The following is a 26291-nucleotide window of genomic DNA, read 5'->3' as shown; positions in this document are numbered from 1 at the left end:
AAGTGTATTTCGGATCCAAGGGTTTTCTGATGGAGTCAGTGGAGTCTTTTAACTATATCATCTGCAAACAGACACTGCTTTCTCCCTTTCCTGTTTGCATCCCTTTCCTTCCTTCTCCTGTTACTGATCTAATACTTACTGTACTAGAATACTAATACTGGTGGTCTCCTTGCTTCCTTCCTGGCTTTAGAAAAAAAGCTTGTTATCCTTTTACTGGTGTGTGTGTGTGTGTGTGTGTGTGTGTGTGTGTGTGTGTGTGTGTGTCTGTACATGTGTGAGGGCAGGGGTTGTCTCTAGATGTGTCTGTGTTATGCTGTGTATGCGTGTGTGTATGTGAGCATGCTTTTGTGTTTGTGTGTGTGTGTGTGTGTGTGTGATGTAGCTATTATTAAATTAAAGTGTGTTTCTGCTCATCCTGGTGACTTCAGTGATTTGATTACAAAAGGATGTTGAACCTTGTCCAAGGCCCTTTTCTGTGTCTGTTGAGATGACCATTGATCTCTTTCCTTAGTTCTATTTGCATGTTGTATTATATTTACTGATTCACTCATGTTGAGCCAACATTGAATCTGTGAGATGAGATCAGCTTGGTCATTCTGTATGATTTTTTTCATTTAAATTTTTTGTTTTTAAATTATATATATATATGTGTGTATATATATATATGCTTGATTTCTACCTAATTTCTACTCCACTCTATCACCCCTCAAATTGCTCTCATGTTCACAACTCCCTCTCTAAAATTCATGATCTTTTCATCTTTAATTCTTATTGTCACATGTATGTACAAATCATGTGTACACACATGTACACACACACACACACACACACACATACTATTGAGTCCATTTAGCATTGTGCCTATAGTGGTTTGGGTAAACTATGAGGGTGCTTATCCCTGGAGAAAAATTCTCCCACTCTCAGCAGCCATTCATTGACTATAGAGCTCTTCATCTAAGGATGAGGAAATTTCCTCATCTGCATTGTCATGTCAACTCGTCTTGTCACTGTGCATGCCTTTTTAAGCAACCATATTTTCCATGGTGTCTAGAAGACACGACTAACTCACAGAAGAGATCCTGTTCTCCAGGTCTCATAATCTTTTGTCTCCCTCTCCCATGACTTTTCCTGAGCATTAGGTGTAGGGGTTGCTTTGCAGATAACTTGGGGCTGGGCACCTATAGTCACTTATCGTCTACATTTTGACCAGTTGTGGTTCTCCATAATAGTGTCCATCTGCTGGAAAATACATTTTTTATGAAGAATGACAGCTATACCTATTGATGAGCATAAGGATTATATATAGTATTAGAATGCAGTTAGAAATTATACTGAGGGCTGGGCATGGTGGCACATGTCTTTAATCCCAACACTCATGAGGCAAAAGCTGACAGAGCTCTGTAGTTTTGAGGCCAGCCTTTTCTATATAGTGAGTACAAGGCCAGCCAGGGCAGCATAACAAGAGCTTTTTTCAAAAAACAAACAAACAATGTATATAGCAGCAATAAGTCCTTCTCTTGAGTCTATGACCTTTCCCACAGTGATCTGGCTAGGTTTACAATGAAGACATGAATACTCTCCTATTGAGCAGGCTTTAAATTCAATTATTCACCCCAGGGTTAAAAACAAATAAGCAAACCAAAAAATGCACCATTTAACTAAACAATTAGACTGTGCAGTGTCTACAGATTGAGATGCTTGACGTTGTTAAGATGGTGATATATAGAACCAGTGAAACTGCTATCAAAATTACAATGGCTTTTGTTAAATGGAGAAGTCAATTTTTAAATTTATGAAAATGTTTAGAAATCCCAATAGCAAAATAATATTGAAAAAGATCAAAGTTGGAGGATTCACAGTCGCTAATTTCAAAATACAAAACAATACAACAATATGGGAATAATCAAAACTGTGCAGTACTGGCATAAAAATAGAAAGAAACTGGAAGTGAACTTTGAGGTCAGAAATAAGCTGACATATTCATGATTCACCGGCTTTTGGCAAGGATGCTAATGTCATTTAGTGGAGGAAGAAGTCTGTATTTTCGACAAACATTAGGAAAATTAGATCTCCATCCACATGCACAAAGGATGAAGTTCAACACCTATGCAGCATGATATATGTCACAATGAACTGGTCATGGATCGATGAATTAAATATAAGACTGAAAACAATAAATCCTTAAAATGTGGAAGTCAATATTCATGACCTTGAATTTCACAATGGATTCTCAGTTACAATGCCAAAGTCACAAGCAGAAAGAAAAACTGGACTTTATAAAATCTTAAAAAAAAAAGCTTTTGTGCATCAGAACTACTACCCAAAAGTAAAAAGGCAGCCTAAGGAAGGGAAAACAATATCTGCACCTCACACATCTCGTAAGGTCATAGTCTCTGTAAGATGCGAACAACTACAGTGCATGAAAATGAGGAACACTGAATTTAAAATAGAGAAAGGTCTCCAATAAGTTTATCTGCCCGAAATTTAAAAGACACACTCACTCATGTTTGTGTAAGATTACATTTATTTTTTTCCTGTGTATGTATGTAAGTATATGTGTGTCCTGGAATACATGTGAAGGTCAGAGGATACCTTGTGGGAGTGGGTTCTCTTCTTTGATTGTGTGAGTTCTGGGCTCAAACTCAGATTGTCAGACTTTGAAGCTGACCCATCTCACTGGCCCCTAAACAAGATTTTAAAGGACAAGTTTCTATAGCCTCTATTAGAACAGAGAGAGAGAGAGAGAGAGAGAGAGAGAGAGAGCGCTAAAACTATTCAAGTGTTTAAAAAAACTCATTTCTTGCCATCTAGAAAATTCCCATTTAAGATACCCACACTTCATTACATCTTTGGAAGAAATTAGCATTAAGCATCTATTTCAAGAAGAGTTTAGAAGAGGCATAGGCTTGGTTGTCTACAGTAGACTCAACCATAGAGCCAGTAGGTTTTGACATGGTGTCTTAGGCAAATACGCAGTCCCTCTATATATTACAAACTAATAAAAGCTAACCCTAGCGAATTTAAAAGAAAAAAAGATACCCACATATCTTAACCTAAATTACCTATTAAATAGTACAGAACTGAATAAGATCATTCTAGTCCTTAGTAAGCACTCAATAAAAGCCAAGTATCACCAAGAATAACTGAGAAATAAAGTAAATTTTATTCAAGGATGTTACGATCAATAATGACAATAATAGTGTAGCAATGCTTCCCCGTGAGGTTTCAGAGTCATTGGAAGTAGTCTCTACAAAATCCTTGTGGTAGAGGGCCATAGCATGATTCTATCTATGCAGAAACAGAGATTCACAAAACAAAGATGACTTACAAATGAAATGCAAATAGCAGGCAATACAACCAGGCACTGGGCCATGGCTTTTCTTTTTTTAAAGGTTTATTTATTTTTATTTATATGAGCACACTGCAACTGTCTTCAGACACACACCAGAAGAGTGCACGGGATCCTGTTATAGATGGTTGTGAGCCACCATGTGGTTGCTGGGGAACTGAACTCAGGACGTCTGGAAAAGCAGTTAGTGCTCTTGACCGCTGAGCCATCTCTCATCTCAGTCATGGCTTTTCAATGCTGGCTGCCAACCTTGCAACGGCCCAGCCCTTTTCTCAGAGCCCCCATCACCTCCCTGTTTCTCAAGCTATAAATGAGGGGGTTGAGCATGGGAGTAAGAACTGTGTAGAAGATTGAGACAACTTTGTCATGGCTAGGAGCTCGATATCGTCTTGGCCTCAGATAGATGAACATGGCTGCCCCATAGAAGAGAGAGACAGCTGTTAGGTGGGAGGAACAGGTGGCCAGAGCCTTTTTTCGGGAATGAGCAGAGTGCATACGGAGCACAGCCCCCAAAATGCGAGCATAGGAAGTCACGATGATGGAGAAAGGAAGAAGCAGCATAAAGACGCAGCAAGCAAAGAGCAGGGTGTCAAAAAGGGATGTGTCTGCACAGGCCAGCTTCAGTAAAGCTGGCACCTCACAGAAGAAGTGATCTACATACCGCGAGCCACAGTAGGGCAGGCTCATGGCTGCCACCATCTGAATTATTCCATCAAGGATCCCAAAGGCCCAGGAACTTCCAGCAATCTGGAGACAGACCCTTTGGCTCATGAGAATGGGATAGTGAAGTGGGTGGCTAATGGCCACATAGCGATCATAAGCCATGAGTCCTAACAAGAGACCCTCCGATCCCACAAGAGAGACAAAAAATCCAATTTGTATGCCACAACCAGCAAAGGAGATGGACTTCCTGCCAGACAGGAAGTTGACTGCCATCTTTGGCACAATGTTACAGACCAGCATGAGGTCCATGAGGGAGAGCTGACTGAGGAAGAAGTACATGGGGGTGTGAAGACGGGGATCAGTGTAGATGAGGAGGATGAGGAGGACATTCCCACAGAGTGCCACTGTGAAGACTAGCATGACCGCAGAGAAGAGGAGAAAGTCAGTCTGGCTCTGGGAGAAGATGCCTAGGAGGATGAACCCATCTACAGATGATTCGTTCAGCCATATTCCCATGGCTCAGTGATTCACAGTCACCTGAAAATAGATGCAGAGAAGTTCTGAGATGAAGCACCATGCTTTTGCTTCTTAATCCTTCTATTTCAGTCAGATACAGCTTTGTAGTTCACATTTGCTTTGTAACATACAGAACAGTGGACTTTCAAATGCCTCACCCACATGATACAATCTTTGCTAATTCACAGAACTATGTTTTGTGTTTCTATTTGTAGACATTGATACCAAGAACAATAGAATCTATTTTTGGTGAGTCACAGAACTACTGGACAATCCTCCTTCATCCAGAATATCTTGGCTTTACCACACAGCACTGACTTAAAATACCTTGGATCACAATTTAACATTACTGGGTCTATTTTCTATGCAAAGGAGAACTTATATATTGTGAGGAAAGGTAATAAAGATGTAGGGATGGGAGCCTAGAGAAATTGCCCTGTGTCAAAGACCATTTGTGAGGACATGAGTTCTGTTCCAAGAATTGATCTTATTCAATTTACATCTGCCTGTAACTCTGACTCCAAGAGAACCAGTGCCCTGCTCTGGCCTCTAAATGCACCCACACACATGTGGCATACATGCAGATAGACACACATTTATGTATATGACTATATATATATGTATACATATGTATGTATATGTGTGTGTTCATATACACATATATATACATATACACATACATATATACATACACACATGCATATATATACATATATATATATATGAAATAAAAGCTTGGGATGTTTCTCAGTCTTTTGTTAGTTTGTTAGTTTGTTTTTCAGATAGGGTATTTCCCTAAACCCCATGCTAGACTGAAAACTCACTATGTAGCCAAGATTAGCCTTGACCTCAAGGCAATCTTCCTACCTAGCATTCCTAGTGTTGCATTCCAGGTGTGTGTCTCCACGGCTGGCTTCATTCCTGAACCTTTATTTTACTCAAGCCAAAGGTCTGAGAAGCTTTATTATTCCAATGTTTCTTTCAATCATTCAACCAAAATTCAAGCCATCTGAAAACCTCTTGATTTTTCAAGTCAAGGTTTACATATATATGTAAATATATGCATATATATATAATGAGATTTTATATGTATAGTTTTTCATCATTTCCCCACTTCTGTTACTAAACCCCTTTCACAATAATTCCTGTGAGTCTACTAAAGTGTGAAGTGATTAAAAAAACTCCTACTGAAAGTATATCAATGACTTCCCAAAGTAATCTAATACAAATCAGGTTTTTGCAGGCAAATAAGCAGACACACATGAGCACACACTCACACATCTGCACCCACTAGTGTCTTGAAGCTCACACCATTCACCACTGTTCATTGTGCTTCCTTGAACTTTGTCAAACTGAACATATCTGCATCTTTGGTCTCTCATTCGTCAAAGCCTGTCTCTGAGGCAGGCTCTTTGCCTATGTAGACTCCTATCCCTAAACCACCCTTATCCCTGTTCAAGCACCAGATTCTCTAGAAATAAAAATATATATATTAAAAATTTAACAACTCCAAGGTCCTTCCTTGATCTAACTTTTATTACTTACCTCATTTGACTGCATAAATGCTTCCTATTTTAATGTCTGTATCATTTCATTGGGATATAAATATCATCTATTGTTTGCAGCCACATCCGGACAGCCCCTAGGGGAGCCATTTAGTTCAAAGCATGACCTCAATGAATATGGCTGGCTGAATAATGCACATGAAATACATGATTCGAAATTCCAAGTTCCAAAGGCAGAAATCCCCCTCTTTTGGTTTCAGGGAGCTTGTTTTTGAGCTGAACACAGTGATTTGTTACATGGTTCCTTTCTTGGTGAGAAAATGAGCAATGCTGTAAGAAATAGCCTGTGCTCTTTATAAAGCATAAGGCCTCCTTCACAAGTGGATGGCAGTTGCACCTCTGGGAAGTCCCTGTGCTGGTGTGTTGGTCTCAAGCTAACTCACCCACTGCAAAGGGGGAAAGAAGCATTTACCTAGCTCATTGTACAGAAAGACCCTCGGTAACTCCCTAAATTAGGTTGGGCTACATCAGACCGATGACCAAAAAGCTGCCACATCATCCATTTCTCCACAGAACACAACATGTCTGATGTGTCAGAATATTTGCCCACATATTCTTCCAAAAACAATACCCAGGAATGAGGTTTCCCATAAGAGTGAGTTACTGTCTCCAAAGCCTTAAAGCATCTTCCTAGCTATGTTGGTCTTAATCTCAACCAAGAAAAATAACTTGGGTCTCCCTTAGCACTCACAGAAGTTCCTCTTGTGTGCTGGGAACCTTTTGTCCTACTGATAGAGACATTCAGCCACATAGACTCCCTACCCCTCTTCCTCATCCTAACTCTCTTATACTATGAACTAATAAGCAATATTTCTTTCTCCATCTTTGACGGTTTCCTTTAATTCAATGGGCCAGTTTTCCCTAAGGTGGATAAATGGAACCACTGTTAGTCTCCAGAAGAGCGCCTGTCTCCCCCTTCTCACCTCAGTTGTTAGTTGGTCAGTCTAACTGCCTGAGTCATGTCATTTCAGCCATCTTTGATTCCTTTCCTTCTCCAAGCCCATATCCCAAGCAGCAGAAGCTACTGGCTTCTTATTTGCTCAGACCTTCTCCAAAATACTTCTTGCACTCGAGCCCCTACCCAGTCACACAGTGAACACTGCCCTCAGATGATAGCAGTGGCCTCACATTTGACTCGCCACCCAGTGTGCACTTGATTCCCACCCCAGTAAATGGACACATAACTCTGAAGTGAACCTTCCCCTGAAAGAACAAAACCCAGCATGCTCCTGAAAGAAAAGTGAGAATTTCATCGTTGGTCCCTCCATCGCCATCCAGACCTTTCCTTCAGTGCTCCCTGGAATCCTTTTGACTCACCATCCCTGAGGGTTCTCCCCCACCATGAGCTCACCTGTCATGGAGTCTTTAAAGGCACTCATTCTTCCCTCCTCATGGATAAGCTTTTCTTGTTCACTCTGCTCACCTTCTCAGTGATGACTTCCCTGAATACAGAGACATGAAATTCTTCTACCATCCCTCATCACTTTCCTGCTCTGAGTTTTTACAGCAGACAAAAATCACAGCACATGCTGCATTCTATTTGTAGGATGGCGTCTGCTTCCCTAAGTACAACCTATGTTTCCAGCTATAACTGGAGACATTAGGAGACTTCCCAGACTCCTATGACAGTGTTAGCATATGTGATATGATGTCAGTAAACACATGTTGAGGGACTATTTGATATACAAAACAACTCAGGATTTTCCCCCTAGATTTCACATGGATTTTCTTCCTCCTAAGACAAACCTTTAAAAAAAAGTTAGTTTCTTATGTAATGGTTTCCTTTTTTTCTTCCCAGAAGTAGTAAGATAAAAGAAGCCACTTTTCTTTTCATTGTTATTTGGGGAACAAGAGGAGAGATATTACACTAAAAAACTCTTCCTATAAAGAGAAGAAAATAAAAACAACCATTCGAATAGTACCAGACAACCTAAGGCAGAAGATATACTGATAAATATATTGCAATGAAATAAAGCAACAGGCCAGTAATAAGAGCTACCAGGATGAGAAGAATTCTCTTAAGAGAATGACCCTCACTCACCTTTTGATGAGTCTCCTGTAGGACTGAAAACATTGGCAGAAATGCCCTTTGGAGAACCTTCTTGTTTCAGATTTATTTCATCATTCTTCTGTTGCATTTACTGGTGGAGAGGGGACAGAGGATATCTATGCCCTAGCTCTGATCTCCTTCCTCAGTTCTCTCTGCATCAACCCTCAGTCAGACTGTGTGGACTTATTAGCTTCTGGACCACTCTAATTCAGACGGTATGGCTCAGATAGACAACTGCCCCTTCCAAACAAAAACAGAAAAAAAAATAATGGAAGGGAGACTTAGTCAAGGAAATAGTGGACAGGAGTACCAGACTCAGCCTGTGGACATTGGAGCTCAACCACTCACGCATGCACAACCCGTCTTCCACTTGAGTCCCAGAATTATCCCCCACTGCCCACACAGGTACTTAACACAGACACTAAGCAAGGAATGTGAAGCCAGTATCTCCCAGGAGAGCCCACCAACTCCAGCCCTGCAATTGGAACTCCCAGGCTTGCAATTAAAGAAACCCAAAGTGACTCAAACAGGGCCAGAGGGGACTGAATGAGGAAACCTGTCAGGAAAGACCATAGGGCCTTAACAGGAATGTGAAGGAACTACCCTGGTGTTCTAGTGACTTCCCCATTTCAACACTTTTCTTGAACTCCACTCCTCTACCCCATAACCCCCCAATGCCCCCAACCCGTCTTTCTACCTATGTGTCTCTACTCAATTGCACCCAGTAACCACAAACCACACCTGTCCTTTAATGGCCCTCGTGTAGTTAGCCTGCTTCTACCAACCCTGAATGAAATGCAGAGAAGAGATGACTTGAATTCTAAGTCAAGCACAAGTGAGTCCTGCTCTCAAGGAATTTCTAACCTTAGAGAGCAGAGAAGGAACAGCACTCACATACACAAGACAGTGGCACGGAGGTGAGTGTCACCCAAACACTCCTGGATGTTTCCATAGGTTTCATGCCCTTCAGAGACTTTGCAGAAAAGGTGGAAAGATTGTCAGAGCCAGGATGAGGATGAAAGACCCCAAGGAAATAAGAGCTTCTAGGCACAATAGGGCTGATGTACATATGAACTTACAGAGACCATCCCTAATCCAGAAGCTATCTCCAATCAACAACCACCTACTAATGAAAAATCAGTTTTCTGAGTCTTCACTGGGTACACAAACCACGCTAAGGGCAGGCCCCATGGCCAACACAAGATGAACTCAATGTTATTTGGGGAGGATTGTTCTCTCTCTCTCTCTCTCTCTCTCTCTCTCTCTCTGTCTCTCTCTCTCTCGTGTGTGTGTGTGTGTGTGTGTGTGTGTGTGTGTGTGTGTGTGTGTGTGGAGAGAGAAAGAGAGAGAGAGAGAGAGAGAGAGAGAGAGAGAGAGAGAGAGAGAGAGAGGAGAATCCGCTGGGAAAGATAAAAAACTTAGACTCAATATAGAGTGAGTTTATCCTCACTGCCGACAGAAGGATGGCAGCCTTAGAGCTAAACAGGATGCTGTGCCAAAGGGAGCTAAAGGAAGTGTTTATACAGGTGGATGCCAAAGGTGCATGTCATAATTATCTATGGATTTCATACCTGGGCAGGAAAATTGCTTAACAACACTCAGTTGCTTTTTTTTTTTTATTAACTTGAGTATTTCTTATATACATTTCAAGTGTTATTCCCTTTCCCGGTTTCCGGGCAAACATCCCCCTCCCCCCTCCCCTTCCTTATGGGTGTTCCCCTCCCAACCCTCCCCCCATTGCCGCCCTCCCCCCATAGTCTAGTTCACTGGGGGTTCAGTCTTAGCAGGACCCAGGGCTTCCCCTTCCACTGGTGATCTTACTAGGATATTCATTGCTACCTATGGGGTCAGAGTCCAGGGTCAGTCCATGTATAGTCTTTAGGTAGTGGCTTAGTCCCTGGAAGCTCTGGTTGCTTGGCATTGTTGTACTTTTGGGGTCTCGAGCCCCTTCAAGCTCTTCCAGTTCTTTCTCTGATTCCTTCAACGGGGGACCTATTCTCAGTTCAGTGGTTTGCTGCTGGCATTCGCCTCTGTATTTGCTGTATTCTGGCTGTGTCTCTCAGGAGCGATCTACATCCAGCTCCTGTCGGTCTGCACTTCTTTGCTTCATCCATCTTGTCTAATTGGGTGGCTGTATATGTATGGGCCACATGTGGGGCAGGCTCTGAATGGGTGTTCCTTCAGTCTCTGTTTTAATCTTTGCCTCTCCCTTCCCTGCCAAGGGTATTCTTTTTCCTCATTTAAAGAAGGAGTGAAGCATTCACATTTTGATCATCGGTCTTGAGTTTCGTTTGTTCTAGGGATCTAGGGTAATTCAAGCATTTGGGCTAATAGCCACTTATCAATGAGTGCATACCATGTATGTCTTTCTGTGATTGGGTTAGCTCACTCAGGATGATATTTTCCAGTTCCAACCATTTGCCTACGAATTTCATAAACTCGTTGTTTTTGATAGCTGAGTAATATTCCATTGTGTAGATGTACCACATTTTCTGTATCCATTCCTCTGTTGAAGGGCATCTGGGTTCTTTCCATTTTCTGGCTATTATAAATAAGGCTGCGATGAACATAGTGGAGCACGTGTCTCTTTTATATGTTGAGGCATCTTTTGGGTATATGCCCAAGAGAGGTATAGCTGGATCCTCAGGCAGTTCAATGTCCAATTTTCTGGGGAACCTCCAGACTGATTTCCAGAATGGTTTTACCAGTCTGCAATCCCACCAACAATGGAGGAGTGTTCCTCTTTCTCCACATCCTCGCCAGCATCTGCTGTCACCTGAGTTTTTGATCTTAGCCATTCTCACTGGTGTGAGGTGAAATCTCAGGGTTGTTTTGATTTGCATTTCCCTTATGACTAAAGATGTTGAACATTTCTTTAGGTGTTTCTCAGCCATTCGGCATTCCTCAGCTGTGAATTGTTTGTTTAGCTCTGAACCCCATTTTTTAATAGGGTTATTTGTTTCCCTGCGGTCTAACTTCTTGAGTTCTTTGTATATTTTGGATATAAGGCCTCTATCTGTTGTAGGATTGGTAAAGATCTTTTCCCAACCTGTTGGTTGCCGTTTTGTCCTAACCACAGTGTCCTTTGCCTTACAGAAGCTTTGCAGTTTTATGAGATCCCATTTGTCGATTCTTGATCTTAGAGCATAAGCCATTGGTGTTTTGTTCAGGAAATTTTTTTCCAGTGCCCATGTGTTCCAGATGCTTCCCTAGTTTTTCTTCTATTAGTTTGAGTGTGTCTGGTTTGATGTGGAGGTCCTTGATCCACTTGGACTTAAGCTTTGTACAAGGTGATAAGGATGGATCGATCTGCATTCTTCTACATGTTGCCCTCCAGTTGAACCAGCACCATTTGCTAAAAATGCTCTTTTTCCATTGGATGGTTTTGGCTCCTTTGTCAAAAATCAAGTGACCATAGGTGTGTGGGTTCATTTCTGGGTCTTCAATTCTATTCCATTGGTCTATCTGTCTGTCTCTGTACCAATACCATGCAGTTTTTATCACTATTGCTCTGAAATACTGCTTGAGTTCAGGGATAGTGATTCCCCCTGAAGTCCTTTTATTGTTGAGGATAGCTTTAGCTATCCTGGGTTTTTTGTTATTCCAGATGAATTTGCAAATTGTTCTGTCTAACTCTTTGAAGAATTGGATTGGTATTTTGATGGGGATTGCATTGAATCTGTAGATTGCTTTTGGTAAAATGGCCATTTTTACTATATTAATCCTGCCAATCCATGAGCATGGGAGATCTTTCCATCTTCTGAGGTCTTCTTCAATTTCTTTCCTCAGTGTCTTGAAGTTCTTATTGTACAGATCTTTTACTTGCTTGGTTAAAGTCACACCGAGGTACTTTATATTATTTGGGTCTATTATGAAGGGTGTCATTTCCCTAATTTCTCTCTCGGCTTGTTTCTCTTTTGTATAGAGGAACGCAACTGATTTATTTGAGTTAATTTTATACCCAGCCACTTTGCTGAAGTTGTTTATCAGCTTTAGTAGTTCACTGGTGGAACTTTTGGGATCACTTAAATATACTATCATGTCATCTGCAAATAGTGATATTTTGACCTCTTCTTTTCCGATCTGTATCCCCTTGATCTCATTTTGTTGTCTGATTGCTCTGGCTAGAACTTCAAGAACTATATTGAATAAGTATGGAGAGAGTGGGCAGCCTTGTCTAGTCCCTGATTTTAGTGGGATTGCTTCAAGTTTCTCTCCATTTAGTTTAAGATTAGCAACTGGTTTGCTGTATATGGCTTTTACTATGTTTAGGTATGGGCCTTGAATTCCTATTCTTTCCAGGACTTTTATCATGAAGGGGTGTTGAATTTTGTCAAATGCTTTCTCAGCATCTAATGAAATAATCATGTGGTTCTGTTCTTTCAGTTTGTTTATATAATGGATCACGTTGATGGTTTTCCGTATATTAAACCATCCCTGCATGCCTGGGATGAAGCCTACTTGATCATGGTGGATGATTGTTTTGATGTGCTCTTGAATTCGGTTTGCCAGAATTTTATTGAGTATTTTTGCGTCGATATTCATAAGGGAAATTGGTCTGAAGTTCTCTTTCTTTGTTGGGTCTTTGTGTGGTTTAGGTATAAGAGTAATTGTGGCTTCGTAGAAGGAATTCGGTAGTGCTCCATCTGTTTCAATTTTGTGGAATAGTTTGGATAATATTGGTATGAGGTCTTCTATGAAGGTTTGATAGAATTCTGCACTAAACCCGTCTGGACCTGGGCTCTTTTTGGGTGGGAGACCTTTAATGACCGCTTCTATTTCCTTAGGAGTTATGGGGTTGTTTAACTGGTTTATCTGTTCCTGATTTAACTTCGATACCTGGTATCTGTCTAGGAAATTGTCCATTTCCTGAAGATTTTCAAGTTTTGTTGAATATAGGTTGTTATAGTAAGATCTGATGATTTTTTGAATTTCCTCTGAATCTGTAGTTATGTCTCCCTTTTCATTTCTGATTTTGTTAATTTGGACGCACTCTCTGTGTCCTCTCGTTAGTCTGGCTAAGGGTTTATCTATCTTGTTGATTTTCTCAAAGAACCAACTTTTGGTTCTGTTGATTCTTTCTATGGTCCTTTTTGTTTCTACTTGGTTGATTTCAGCTCTGAATTTGATTATTTCCTGCCTTCTACTCCTCCTGGGTGTATTTGCTTCTTTTTGTTCTAGAGCTTTTAGGTGTGCTGTCCAGCTGCTGACATATGCTCTTTCCTGTTTCTTTCTGCAGGCACTCAGCGCTATGAGTTTTCCTCTTAGCACAGCTTTCATTGTGTCCCATAAGTTTGGGTATGTTGTATCTTCATTTTCATTAAATTCTAAAAAGTTTTTAATTTCTTTCTCTATTTCTTCCTTGACCAGGTTATCATTGAGTAGAGCATTGTTCAATTTCCACGTATATGTGGGCATTCTTCCCTTATTGTTATTGAAGACCAGTTTTAGGCCGTGGTGGTCCGATAGCACGCATGGGATTATTTCTATCTTTCTGTACCTGTTGAGGCCCGTTTTTTGACCAATTATATGATCAATTTTGGAGAAAGTACCATGAGGAGCTGAGAAGAAGGTATATCCTTTTGCTTTAGGACAGAATGTTCTATAAATATCCGTTAAGTCCATTTGGCTCATGACTTCTCTTAGTCTGTCGACATCACTGTTTAATTTCTGTTTCCATGATCTGTCCATTGATGAGAGTGGGGTGTTGAAATCTCCCACTATTATTGTGTGAGGTGCAATGTGTGTTTTGAGCTTTAGTAAGGTTTCTTTTACGTATGTAGGTGCCCTTGTATTTGGGGCATAGAGGTTTAGGATTGAGAGTTCATCTTGGTGGATTTTTCCTTTGATGAATATGAAGTGTCCTTCCTTATCTTTTTTGATGACTTTTAGTTGGAAATTGATTTTATTTGATATTAGAATGGCAACTCCAGCTTGCTTCTTCTGACCATTTGCTTGGAAAGTTGTTTTCCAGCCTTTCACTCTGAGGTAGTGTCTGTCTTTGTGTCTGAGGTGTGTTTCCTGTAGGCAGCAGAATGCAGGGTCCTCGTTGCGTATGCAGTTTGTTAATCTATGTCTTTTTATTGGGGAGTTGAGGCCATTGATATTGAGAGATATTAAGGAATAGTGATTATTGCTTCCCGTTATATTCATATTTGGATGTGAGGTTATGTTTGTGTGCTTTCATTCTCTTTGTTTTGTTGCCAAGACGTTTAGTTTCTTGCTTCTTCTAGGGTATAGCTTGCCTCCTTATGTTGGGCTTTACCATTTATTATCCTTTGTAGTGCTGGATTTATAGAAAGATATTGTGTAAATTTGGTTTTGTCATGGAATATCTTGGTTTCTCCATCAATGTTAATTGAGAGTTTTGCTGGATACAGTAACCTGGGCTGGCATTTGTGTTCTCTTAGTGTCTGTATGACATCAGTCCAGGATCTTCTGGCCTTCATAGTTTCTGGCGAGAAGTCTGGTGTGATTCTAATAGGTCTCCCTTTATATGTTACTTGACCTTTTTCCCTTACTGCTTTTAATATTCTTTCTTTATTTTGTGCGTTTGGTGTTTTAACAATTATGTGACGGGAGGTGTTTCTTTTCTGGTCCAATCTGTTTGGAGTTCTGTAGGCTTCTTGTATGTCTATGGGTATCTCTTTTTTTTAGGTTAGGGAAGTTTTCTTCTATGATTTTGTTGAAGATATTTACTGGTCCTTTGAGCTGGGAGTCTTCACTCTCTTCTATACCTATTATCCTTAGGTTTGATCTTCTCATTGAGTCCTGGATTTCCTGTATGTTTTGGACCAGTAGCTTTTTCCGCTTTACATTATCTTTGACAGTTGAGTCAATGATTTCTATGGAATCTTCTGCTCCTGAGATTCTCTCTTCCATCTCTTGTATTCTGTTGGTGAAGCTTGTATCTACAGCTCTTTGTCTCTTCTTTTGGTTTTCTATATCCAGGGTTGTTTCCATGTGTTCTTTCTTGATTGCTTCTATTTCCATTTTTAATTCCTTCAACTGTTTGATTGTGTTTTCCTGGAATTCTTTCAGGGATTTTTGTGTCTCCTCTCTATGGGCTTCTACTTGTTTATTTATGTTTTCCTGGAATTCTTTCAGGGATTTTTGCGATTCTTTCAGGCATTTTTGCGATTCCTCTCTGTAGGCTTCTACTTGTTCTCTAAGGGAGTTCTTCACATCTTTCTTGAAGTCCTCCAGCATCATGATCAAAAATGATTTTGAAACTAGATCTTGCTTTTCTGGTGTGTTTGGATATTCCATGTTTGTTTTGATGGGAGAATTGGGCTCCGATGGTGCCATGTAGTCTTGGTTTCTGTTGCTTGGGTTCCTGCGCTTGCCTCTCGCCATCAGATTATCTCTAGTGTTACTTTGTTCTGCTATTTCTGACAGTGGCTAGACTGTCCTATAAGCCTGTGTGTCAGGAGTGCTGTAGACCTGTTTTCCGTTTTTGTAATAATCTTTGAATGTGGTATGTGATTTCTCTGGTATACAAACATACCAGTTGGGAGCTGTATCTAAATTTTGTTCCTAGGTGGTAGGATTAAAGGCATGCACCAGCACATTAGTCACTATAATTCTAGAATTAAAAATAACTAAGTTATAGAGATCTGAGTATCTGTGCTGAGACTAAAGCATGGGAAACCACCACCCAACTCAAATATCTCATCTTACCTCCAAATCACTCCACCTCCTAAAAATTTAGAAAACAAGTCTGAACTATATGAACACATTGAATTTATTTAAAATATTTTAAGTCTGTTAACTGTGTCTTTAACACCGAAACAACAAGAATATACTTTTTATTAAGAAGAAAACTCTAACATTCCAACATGAAATTGAGACGTGATTTAGGAAAACCCATTTTTTTTTTTCATTTTGTGCCAGTAAGGTAAGCGCCTGTGGTGAATTATGATTCACGACTTTTGTTGTTCTTTATAGTTGTAGTTTAGACTGACTGACAAAGCTGTCTGACGGTCATCTCTCCTTACTCAGGAGGTCTCTCTTATGTGAATCTAATCTTCATTCATCTGTGGGTACCCACAGCTTTTCTTCTCCTGTGGACACAAAGACAAAATCTCTTCCCCAACATAGCATATATCCTGGTTTCCATTCTGAGGTCAATACATCTTTAAAATATACAGGCTGATTTAATTCAGCAGGCTTTTCCTACTATCCAAAGTCTCTCTGAAGCTGTCGTTCCTTTCTCATTAGCCTTTTAAAATTGTAGAGTTAATAAAGCACTGTGTAGTCTATCTCTAAGATCTTTCTCTTACCCCTCTCTGTTACCTCTTTCTGTTTATTAAGCATTTCTTTTAAGGTGTGATTAGATCTTTCTGTAATTGCTTGTCCTAGGATTGAGTGGTATGTCTATGTTTATTTTGTAATATGCAGAAAAGTTTTATTTTACTAGAGGCACATGCTAGAGCATGGTCAGGTTTTATTTGTACAGGCATCCCAATAGAAGCCTTAACTTCTAATAAAGGTGTAATTACAGAATCAGATTTTTCAGGACACAGGCAGATGCCCATTTTAATATTGAATATGTATCTGTGATATGGTGCATATACTTTAATTTTCCAAACTCTGCAAGATGAAACACATTCCTTTGCCAACTTTCATTTCCTTGGTTGCCTTTTGGTTACTTCCTGCAGGTTATGGAGTTTTGTTATACAAAGAATAAGTAGGACATAACCTTACAATTTCCTTGTCTCTTTGGCAAGTGTTAGAAAAATCTTCCTTCAAACCTTTGATGTTAACTGTGTTTTCTATGAAATTCTGAGGCTTCTAGCATATTTCCTATTAATGACTGATCGATTTCATTATTACACTGTGCTAGAGGGTTTTGTTGACCCATATGGCACTGATATGTGTAATATACAATGGGTGATTTCTATTTCTGATTACTTTCTGTAGTTGAATAAATAACAAATTTACTTATGGATCATTTGGAATAAGAGCAGTGATTTCAATATGTAAAACAACTACTCACATACTGAGAATCAGTAAATATTTTTGAGAAATTGAGGGAAATCATATAATACCATATTAACTGCATATAGCTCTGATTTTTTTAACTGAATCATAACAACTCTGAGATACTTTACTTCTTTTTCCTGACTTATAACCTGCCTTTCCTGATTCATTTACATTGGTATAGAATGTAGATGCTCAACAAATTGTTTTCCCTTTTTTCTATATGATGGAGAATCCAATTAATTGTTTTTATGAACTGAAGTCTCTTGCTTGGGAGATATTTGTTATTGATCTCTCCCCAAAAATTACTGCAAGCTCTTTCTCAATGTTCATTTTTCTGCCCATAATGAGGCAATTTCAGCATTAGTAAAAGGTACCACAGTTTCTTCTGGGTCTATTTGTGGTAATTGAAAAAGTCTCATTTTTCCTTTGAGAATCAATCCAGAAAACTTTTCTATATAGTTCTTCAGCTTTTTACTCTGTCTCTGTGCTAAAAAAATCCAATCTAAGATTTTATCTGTTTCTCTGCATAATACTCCCTGTGGGAGAATGAATAGAGGGCAAAATAATCAAAATATAATCCATCTTTGCATCCAAACATTCCACATGTGTGTAATTTCTTTTGTGCCAGAGCCAATTATTTCTCCGCCTTAGGCTGATAGTTTTTTTTGGACTATTTAAGCCCAATAACCTTGAAAGGTTTGAAGTAAATAACTTAGCTCTTGAGCAATTACCACAATTGTGGGCCACAGTCAGTTAATATTTCCCTGCAATTTTTGAAAATCATTAATAGTTTGTAATTGATCTTTCCTGATTTATAATTTCTGTGGCTGAGTTTCACAAACAAAACCTATAAACAAGAGATATCTTATATGCTAGATAATAGTTCTTTGGTTTTTTGTTTGTTTGTTGTTTGTCTGTTTTCGGGAGCAATTTGTGATCCCCAGCAAGGCAAAATTCTCTTTACTTCATCAAACATTTTTCCTAAGTAATTTGCATCTGAATCAACCATATAATGATAAATTTTAGATTGAGGAAATAGTTGTGAATTATTTCAAATGCCTGTTGTACAAAATATTACCACAGGGTTTGTTTAACATTTCTTGTGGTAAGACTTTCCAAATATATCTCTTCATTGGACAACCATTATTATAAGTAAGTACTAAGAAAGTGAGCATTTCCCTATCGTGCTTATGCAAAGGGACTGTAAAAAGCAATATTTAAAATCAATTACTATCATAGACCATGACATAGATAATAAAGAAGGCAATGGGTTGTCAGGATGTAAAGAACCCATTGGCTGAATCATCTTATTTATAGATCTTAAGTCTGTTAGCACCCTCTGTTTTCCTGATTTCTTTTTTATAACAAACACAGGGGAGTACCATGGGCTGGTAAACTCGACAATGTGTTGAGCATTTAGTTGTTCCTGTACCAGCTGGTCTAGTATCTGTCATTTTTTCTTTTGTCATAGACCATTGTTCCACCTATGTGGGTTTGTCAATTAACCATTTGAAAGGTAGGGTGATTGGTAACTTTAAAAGACCAAGACCTGTCATGTTCTGTTTATAGACCACCTGGACAGTGACTAGTCTTGATAAGACCTTTTAATATTTTTCTGTGAAGCATTCTTTATTTAACGGTTTGTTTCTGAGATTGGAGGAGTGTTAATCTTTGTTTTCCATTACTACAACAAATCACATCACCATATGTTCATGGCTATATAAATTAAAGCATATTGCTTTAATTTTCCTCTTTGGCCTTCTAGTCCAATACACTAGACCCATTTTGTACTTTGTTTTACCTGAGATAAAGTTCCAACCCCTAGAAGCTTATATTTACCTCCTAAAGAGGTCGATATGGATGCCAATATTTTGGTGAGATTACGTTCCATCTGCTCCTGTGACTACCAAATCTTCAATTTCAATGCCATTCATTTGTGTCTTTAGCTTTGGTCTCAGATCATTTATAGAAGTTTGCCAAAATACTGGGGTTTTGTTGTTGTTTTGTTTGGGGGGTCTTTCCTGAATTTTTGTTTTATCAACTTTCCTGAAATTTTGTTTTATCAATGTTCTGTTCTTGATATATGGAAGCCTAATTGTATCTCCTGGGAAAGGTGCATGTTCTGAGAATGATCTCCTAGAGACAAGGTCCTTGGAGTTTCTCTTTCACTTGGCAAGGACCAGTGGGAATGATATGCAGACTGATTACTTTAATCCTTGGGAGATGTGCTTATGATTTCTGCTTACTTAAAAGGTTAAAGATATGACTGATCAAGACATTTTAAAAAATCCCTTATTAAATGATCTCAAACAGTGATAGGAATATATGATGAAGAAGAAAAGAGCCCATAAATACTGGCTACTTCTTCTGAGGACCTAAGTATACAAATACATTGTAGTGAGGGGAAGTTCAAAACCTACCAAGAGAAGATAGGGTCTAAAGAGATAGGGCTTACAGGTCAATGATAAAGAGTTCATTCTCAGGACAAGTTTGTTCTTAGGATAAGTTAGTAAGTAAAATGTTCTATGTTCTTAAAGGAGATATAAATTGGATAGATTCATTTTTGCCTTAGATAAGGGGTTACATAAAAGAAAGAAATGGTGTGAGTTGATGGAAAAATGGTAATTGTTAGTCTCTGGTCTTTATGGAAATGGTATATAGAGAAGGACCATAGTGTAAAACTAAGACAGATTATGGCATGAAGACAACTTAAAACATTTTGTGAGAATTTAGAATCAGACTGTGACAAAATGCAAAGGTTTTATTTCCTTAAGAAGCTGAAATCAGTCTTTGCAAAAAAAATGAGTGAATGCTATTCTGAGCCCTTGTATAATTTTAGTAAACCTCTTTCCTGAATCTTCAACCTTGTTCCAAGTATTTAAAACTGCAAAAACCACATAGTGCCTAGGTGTGACCATCAAAGTCAAGCTGCCTTTGTAACGCAGCATATTGACCTTTAGAAATATTAATACCTCTAGCACTATTTCACTGTTCTGTGTAACTACATTCCCCTTTCCACCATGTTCATCATTATAGCAGAGGACCAGCTTCCAATAGAAGCTTTCAAGTCTTCTGAGTTACCTTTGAATTTAGTATCTGCTTCGCATAGTGTGAATGCTCACCATATGAAATGATTGCTTCCTTGAATCTCCTCAAATCTAACATGCCTGTAGGATTCCATTGAACTTCTTCATAACCTTGAGCCTATTATCTCCTGGTAGGGCTTTTATAATAACTGGATAAACTAAGGTTGATTTTCTAACAACTGTAGGCCACCCTCCTTCAGTTTCATCATGGGTGGTATGGTAGATTCTTGTCTATGCTCCTTCTGTATATGAGTATTTTTCTCATTTTTATTTACAAGTCTCCTTAATTTTCCTGTAAGGCTTTTACTTTATCAATTAATTTTTCATATTTTCTTCTTTTTTCCCCTGTATCTCTGAAGCTTTTTTCTTTGAGAAGGTACAGAAATCCACTATGGCTATTAAGGATAAAATATGAAATATCAAAATGGTAATAATCATAATCAGGATTACAGTTAAATCATTTAGCCTTTCATCATCTGCTTTTATTTTCAAACCATTTAAGTGTCCTAATGCCTTGTATTATGGTATTTCCCATCCTTACTCTCCTTGAGGACTTTCTAAGTGACTTACCAAATCTTATGGCTTCTCAGTTTGTTTTAAGCTGACATGATTTCTCTGTCTTTGTGATCATGCCACATACCAGAGTGCCAAATGTTACTTTTAAAAAGATCTCAATATTCAATTGTACCAATAAAGACTTGGGAGCCAGATGCTGGGGTGAAAGCCTGATAGCTCAGAAGTAGAGAAAGTACCCAGCTGACCTTCCTCAATAGCCAATGTCTCCTTCCTTTTCTTCAAAAACCTTTAAACCGAATGTCCCTCTCATCTACTTCATGTATGTCTCTCTATCTGTTCTACTAACTCCCTCTTACTCTCTATGTTTTTTCCCATGATCACTCCATGTCAACTGGTTGCTTGTTCTGCTTTTTGACCTATGGTTTTCTTTATTTAATCCTGTGTACAATAAGCAGAAAGTTTTTAGATTAAAGGTGTGTGCTAAGGCTGAGCCACACCACAACTAGAAACAGGGTTTTTTCCAGGAAGCAACACAATGTTGGGGTTCACAATGGGATCAAATATCCTGCAATACATCATCACATCAGCTTCTACAGAAGAATCCTTGGGCCCAGCCTGCTTGGTATGTTCATGCTGCTGGCATTTTGTAGATTTAGTGATGGTGCTGAGAAGGGTAAGTGTTCCTTGAAGCATATCACAGATTCAGGATCTGGTTGCTCAATCCCTGTCAGTGTGACTCCATGTTGAAGTAATGTGTTTTTGAAAGTAGACAGACCAGAGCCTCATGCTTTCTCAACATGGCCACAGTTAGAAGGAAGGCTAAGCCCTTCGACAGCAAAACAATCCACTTGTCCTCATTTTTATCTGCATAATACTTTCAGGTGGGTTTAATTCCTCCTTTGATGAGATGGAAGTCAGAGTGCCCATCAGTTCCCTGTGGGTGTAAAGCCTCAAAAAGCGCCCCAACAGAGACAAAGATTCAGATCTGTTCTGTTCCCTGTTCCGCACGATGATGAACAGTCCCAGGCTTTCTTGGGTTACCAGAAAGTGGATTGCCATACATGAGATGTTCATCCCTCCTGTTGTGCTGCTCTGAATGGTGACTTGTTCCTTTCCTCCTCCTCGCCGTCATTGTGTATGCAGTGTTGTGTTCTCTATTCTGATCAAGATCCCACTGTCATCTCCTCTCAAAGTGTTTAACTTACTCATCTTCTGCTCAGTGCTCTTGACACCAATGTGTTTGCTTTTCCACCTATTACAAAGACACCCATCATATCTCTAGGAAACAGTAGAAATTATCTCTGAAATGAAAGCTGAAGAAGATAGTGATATCTGTTCTGGAAATGACCTTCTAACATAAAGGACAGGTACTACATACAGTTTTGTGAGTATATCAGCAGTCCTTCTCTTCCTGTACTTTATAAATGCCTCAGGGCCATGCTTGTGTTCAGTACCCACCTTTTTCTTTCTTTCTTTTCCTTTGTTCCCCAGAGTCTTTTGTGTGCCTGTGGTAGTTTGAAGGAGACTGTCCTCATAGCCTCATATATTTGGTTGCTTAATCACCAATGAGTACTCTACTTGAGAGGGATTTGAAAGACTGGGGTGGTGTTGCTGGAAGAAATATGTCACTGAGGTTGGGCTTTGAGGTTTTAAAAACCCACACCAGGTTTCAAGATGGTGGGTGCCTTGGTGGCTGACCGAGAGGCAGAGGTGAAGGCCCCTTCACAGAAAGAACTTGGGGACTGCCTGCTAGTTGCTCTCACCATTCTAGGAGCCTGGCAGTAGTTATGTTTTGTTTTGTATTTAAAGAAGAAGTAAATCACATAAATTGTCAACATGGGACAAAGATCAACATACTCCACTGAGAGTGGGAAGTTTATGAACTACAAACAGACCAAGCCTGAAAAGAAGTCCAAAAGGAGACTTGAAAAAGAATAAAAAACAATATATGATGGTCTGAGCTGTGGTTTTGAAGATGAAAGTTCCCAAACAGATTTTCGAGATAAGGAGAAATTGGAGGAAATGGAGTTTAACCCAGTGGAACAGCCACAGTTGAATGAGAAAGTAATGAAAGACAAGTGTAAAAAGCTGCGGGAAACCTTTCCTTGAATTCTACAACATTATAAAAAAAAAAAGAAAATCCAGATATGTAAAAGGAATTGAGGAAGCTAGAAGTGGAATATGAACAGAAGAGAGCTCAACTGAGCCGGTACTTTGATGCCGTCAAGAATGCTCAGCTCATGGAAGTAGAGAGCATCCCTTTGCCAGAAATGCCACGTGATCCTTTGAACATCTCGATCCATGACATTCCTCTTCATGGTGCCCAGCCACCCTACATCCTAAAGAAAACTCAGGATATGAGCCTCCAACATGAGCAGTTTCTGTCCTTCCTCCCCTGGGACATGATATTCCACGTTTGGCTCCTGGCAGAAAGTTGCCAGGCCTTCCACTTGGCCTACCTCCTCCTCAACTTCTGCTGATGTACGTCCATGAAGTGGTCTTTGCTCTAGATCTTCTTCTTCAAAGCAAGATGAAGACAAGCTACACAGTCCAAAACTTGCTCAGTGGGGTTATGATGACAACATGTCCAGCACCAGTGAATAGGATGGCTATCCTGAGGACATGTGTCAGGATAATCATGATGACAGTACTGAGGACAGTGACACTGACAGATTTGACACAGAGAGTGACTGGGAAGAGTTAAAGCACACTCATTGACTGTGAGCATGACAACGCTGAGGAGAAGTCAGATTTGAGGGTCCGATTTGCTGATATGCCTGGAAAATCAAGGAAGACCTTGAAGGGGCTGACTACTGTTCAAGCCATAATGCTGCAAATGGCAGATAAGGAAATCCCTGAGGAAGAACAGGAAGTGGGGGTATTTTCAGAGGAGGAGGAGGATGACAATGATGACAACTCTGATGATTCTGAAGCAGAGAAGCAATCACAAAAGCAGCATGAAGAAGATCCCCACTCTGATGGCTCCTCTGCTGCCTCTTCACAGCAGCAGGCTCCTCCACAGTCCATTCCTCTTTCTCAGCTACACACACCTCCCAAGCTAGGACCACCACCTCTTGGACCACCACCTGCCTCATGGGTAAGGCCTTCTGGACCACTTACAGGTCTTCTTCCTGGGCCACCTGCAGGGTCTCCTCCATTCCTGACACAACCTGGAATGCCTGTAATCCAAGGGCCTTTACCACGACTTTTACCTCCAGGACCATCACCAAGCTGATCTCCTGGTCCTCACCTAGGCCCACCTCCAGGTCTGCCCCTTGGGCTCCCTCCTCTAGGACCTCAACAAGGCTACCTCCTCCTGTACCTCCAGGTATCCCTCATCATCATCCTGCAATGATGCACACACCCTTGGTGCCTCCTCTTAGACTCGCCCCACATGGCTTTTTCCCACAAGTTCCCTTGCCCAACCCAGGAGTGATGAGTACCCCACTCAGCCTCATTCAATGGCCAAAGGCAGATGATTCAAGTTCAGCCACCATCCATAGAGAAGAAAGCTACAGAGACCATGGGGGCCAAGCCCAGATCACCAATCCCAAAGCAGAGGTCACACAGTTTGTGCCCACTGCACTGAGGGTTCGCTGTGACAATATGGAGGCTACTGCTGTTCCCCCCAAACAAGGTCAGAGGATGACTCTGCTGTGTCTGTTGCCAAAGCAGCCCCCAGATCTGGGCCTCCAAAGCAGCCCCCAGATCTGCCAGGCCGGCTTCCGGTTAGAGTACTGGTTTGGGGAACAAGAAGCTTTTGTTAAACGTAGCGTGAAGAACAATGTCCACTGTCAGGTGTTTTCCAAATCCAGTTCCAGGAACCTCCTATTGTTTGCCTGCTGGGATCCCACCACACAAGGTGCTTCTTTATAATAAACCAGGATGTGAAGCACTGCCTCTAACCCCTGTTCCCTTGGACACTACCATTTCCCTCTCCATTTTGGGAGTTCTGTCAGGGAGGTCTTAGTTACTTGTTTTGACTCACATGCCATAGCACTAGAGTAGAAATTCTGGAGAAAAAAGGTTTATTTCACCTTGACTTTTGTTCTTTGAGTTCATTTTAATATTTTCCTGTAAATATATTGTAATATTTTCCTTGTAGTGAAATGGACTACAATATCATTTCCTAATTCAAAGCAGGATATGTGGGAAGAAAACACACAATTCTTGGATTAAAGCTATTTCCCCAAGCTAAAAATAAAATACCCAGTACCAGGTATCCCCACATTCCCCACACTTTTGGATAACCATGTAGCTCTCAGCTCCTTCTCCAGCCCCATGCCTGCCTGATGCCATGCTCTCTGTCATAATGATAATGGACAGAGCCTCTGACACTTTAAGCCAGTCCTCACCTAAATGTTTTCTTTTATGAATTGCCTTGTTCATGGGGACTCTCCACAGAAACAGATAGTGACTAAGATAGTAGCTCTTGTTAGCTTTGAACTTTCTACTCTCTTCCCTCAGCTTTCTAAGTTCTGGGATTATAGTGTGGACCATCACACTTAGCCAGTGCTTACATTATATACAAGCATGAGATCTCACCAAATTTTCTACATATCGTGGGCAACTAGTGGACATAGGCTGCCTTTGTGAGGGAAAAGAAAGTGCAAGTTTGGAACACAGTTGCCAGAGACAGTGTGAGGGGACAGGCACAATAGAGGTCCTATCATGCATAGTTCCTGAGGATCACAAGGAAAAGGTGATGAAACATGAGGAAACAAATTTAAATTTGTATATTCCTGACCTCTGTCTAGCCCAGAGGGTAGAAACTCTGGGTAGCTTTCTATCTGTCCCCACTGGCACTGGCCCTGCTGTTGTCTCCAAGTTCACACTTTGAGTGGCTTTAATTGTAAGCTTGGGGATTCTGTTCCAGAGCGGGCATTTGTGGACTCTCATGAGACTTTTTTACTCATTCTTAGTATTAAGCTTCTACATGGACAATCGGAGGCAGTTCTGCAAGGCAAGTAAAAGACGGAAGAAGGGGGCAGGCAGCCATCAGTGAGTCGTCCAGTTCTTAGATGATGGTTCTGTCATCACCATCTCATTAACTCAGTCCACTTTCTTCTCTATTCCTTTGCTTTGATGCATAATAATTATACATATTTATGGGATGGAGTATATTATTTAACATACACAATATATAGTGATCAGATTGTGGAAATGGCCTATCTATCTTGTCAAGTATTTATTATTTTGTCCTTTTTCTCCTCATGAGGAGATGCTGTTTATCTGAGACTCACTGAAATAGAGTCCCCAGGGTGGTATAAACACCCACAGCCCAACTAAAAGGTTGGTGCAACTGGGGAAGGAGATCAGATCTGTGAAGAGCAGCTACTTCCTGTCCTCTTTCACCCAGTAAGTGAGAGCACAGGAAAAGGACAATTGAATTATTTTGGTAGAAGTACCTCCATTGGGTATCTGTGTTACATTTTTGTGTTGTTTTCCTGCAGGAAACCTGACAAAAGGTGAGTCCCAGACTCTTTCCTGCCCCAACGCATGCACCCACATAAACAGACATTCTTTCTTTTTATAAAATCCTTATTACCAGCTCTTGTTTC

At 40.1% G+C, this 26291-nt stretch overlaps 1 protein-coding gene and 1 pseudogene across 2 annotated transcripts; one reads left to right on the top strand and one right to left on the bottom strand.

Annotated features, from left to right (window-relative positions):
- Window positions 1-3140: 3140 nt before the first annotated feature.
- Or2v1 (olfactory receptor family 2 subfamily V member 1) lies at window positions 3141-7595 on the bottom strand. 2 transcript variants are annotated; one of them, XM_087570266.1, is made up of 2 exons: window positions 7445-7595; window positions 3141-4549 (listed from the first exon to the last, which is right to left on the bottom strand). In XM_087570266.1, exon 2 carries the CDS (start codon window positions 4526-4528, stop codon window positions 3581-3583), a length of 948 nt encoding a protein of 315 aa, XP_087426392.1. In that variant the 5' UTR covers window positions 4529-4549; window positions 7445-7595; the 3' UTR covers window positions 3141-3580. The 2 variants fall into 2 exon arrangements, with proteins under 2 accessions (XP_087426392.1, NP_999999.1); NM_214834.1 differs by lacking the exon at window positions 7445-7595 and having other exon boundaries at window positions 3581-4528.
- A 14971-nt stretch (window positions 7596-22566) lies between these two features.
- Window positions 22567-24497, top strand: Wbp11-ps7 (WW domain binding protein 11, pseudogene 7; annotated as a pseudogene).
- Window positions 24498-26291: the final 1794 nt, after the last annotated feature.

Source organism: Rattus norvegicus, chromosome 10 (genome assembly GCF_021556685.1).
Source record: "Rattus norvegicus strain SHRSP/BbbUtx chromosome 10, alternate assembly SHRSP_T2T, whole genome shotgun sequence".
Lineage (NCBI taxonomy): Eukaryota > Metazoa > Chordata > Mammalia > Rodentia > Muridae > Rattus > Rattus norvegicus.
Note: the sequence above shows the minus strand (reverse complement) of the source record. Positions and strands in the feature narration are given on the sequence as shown.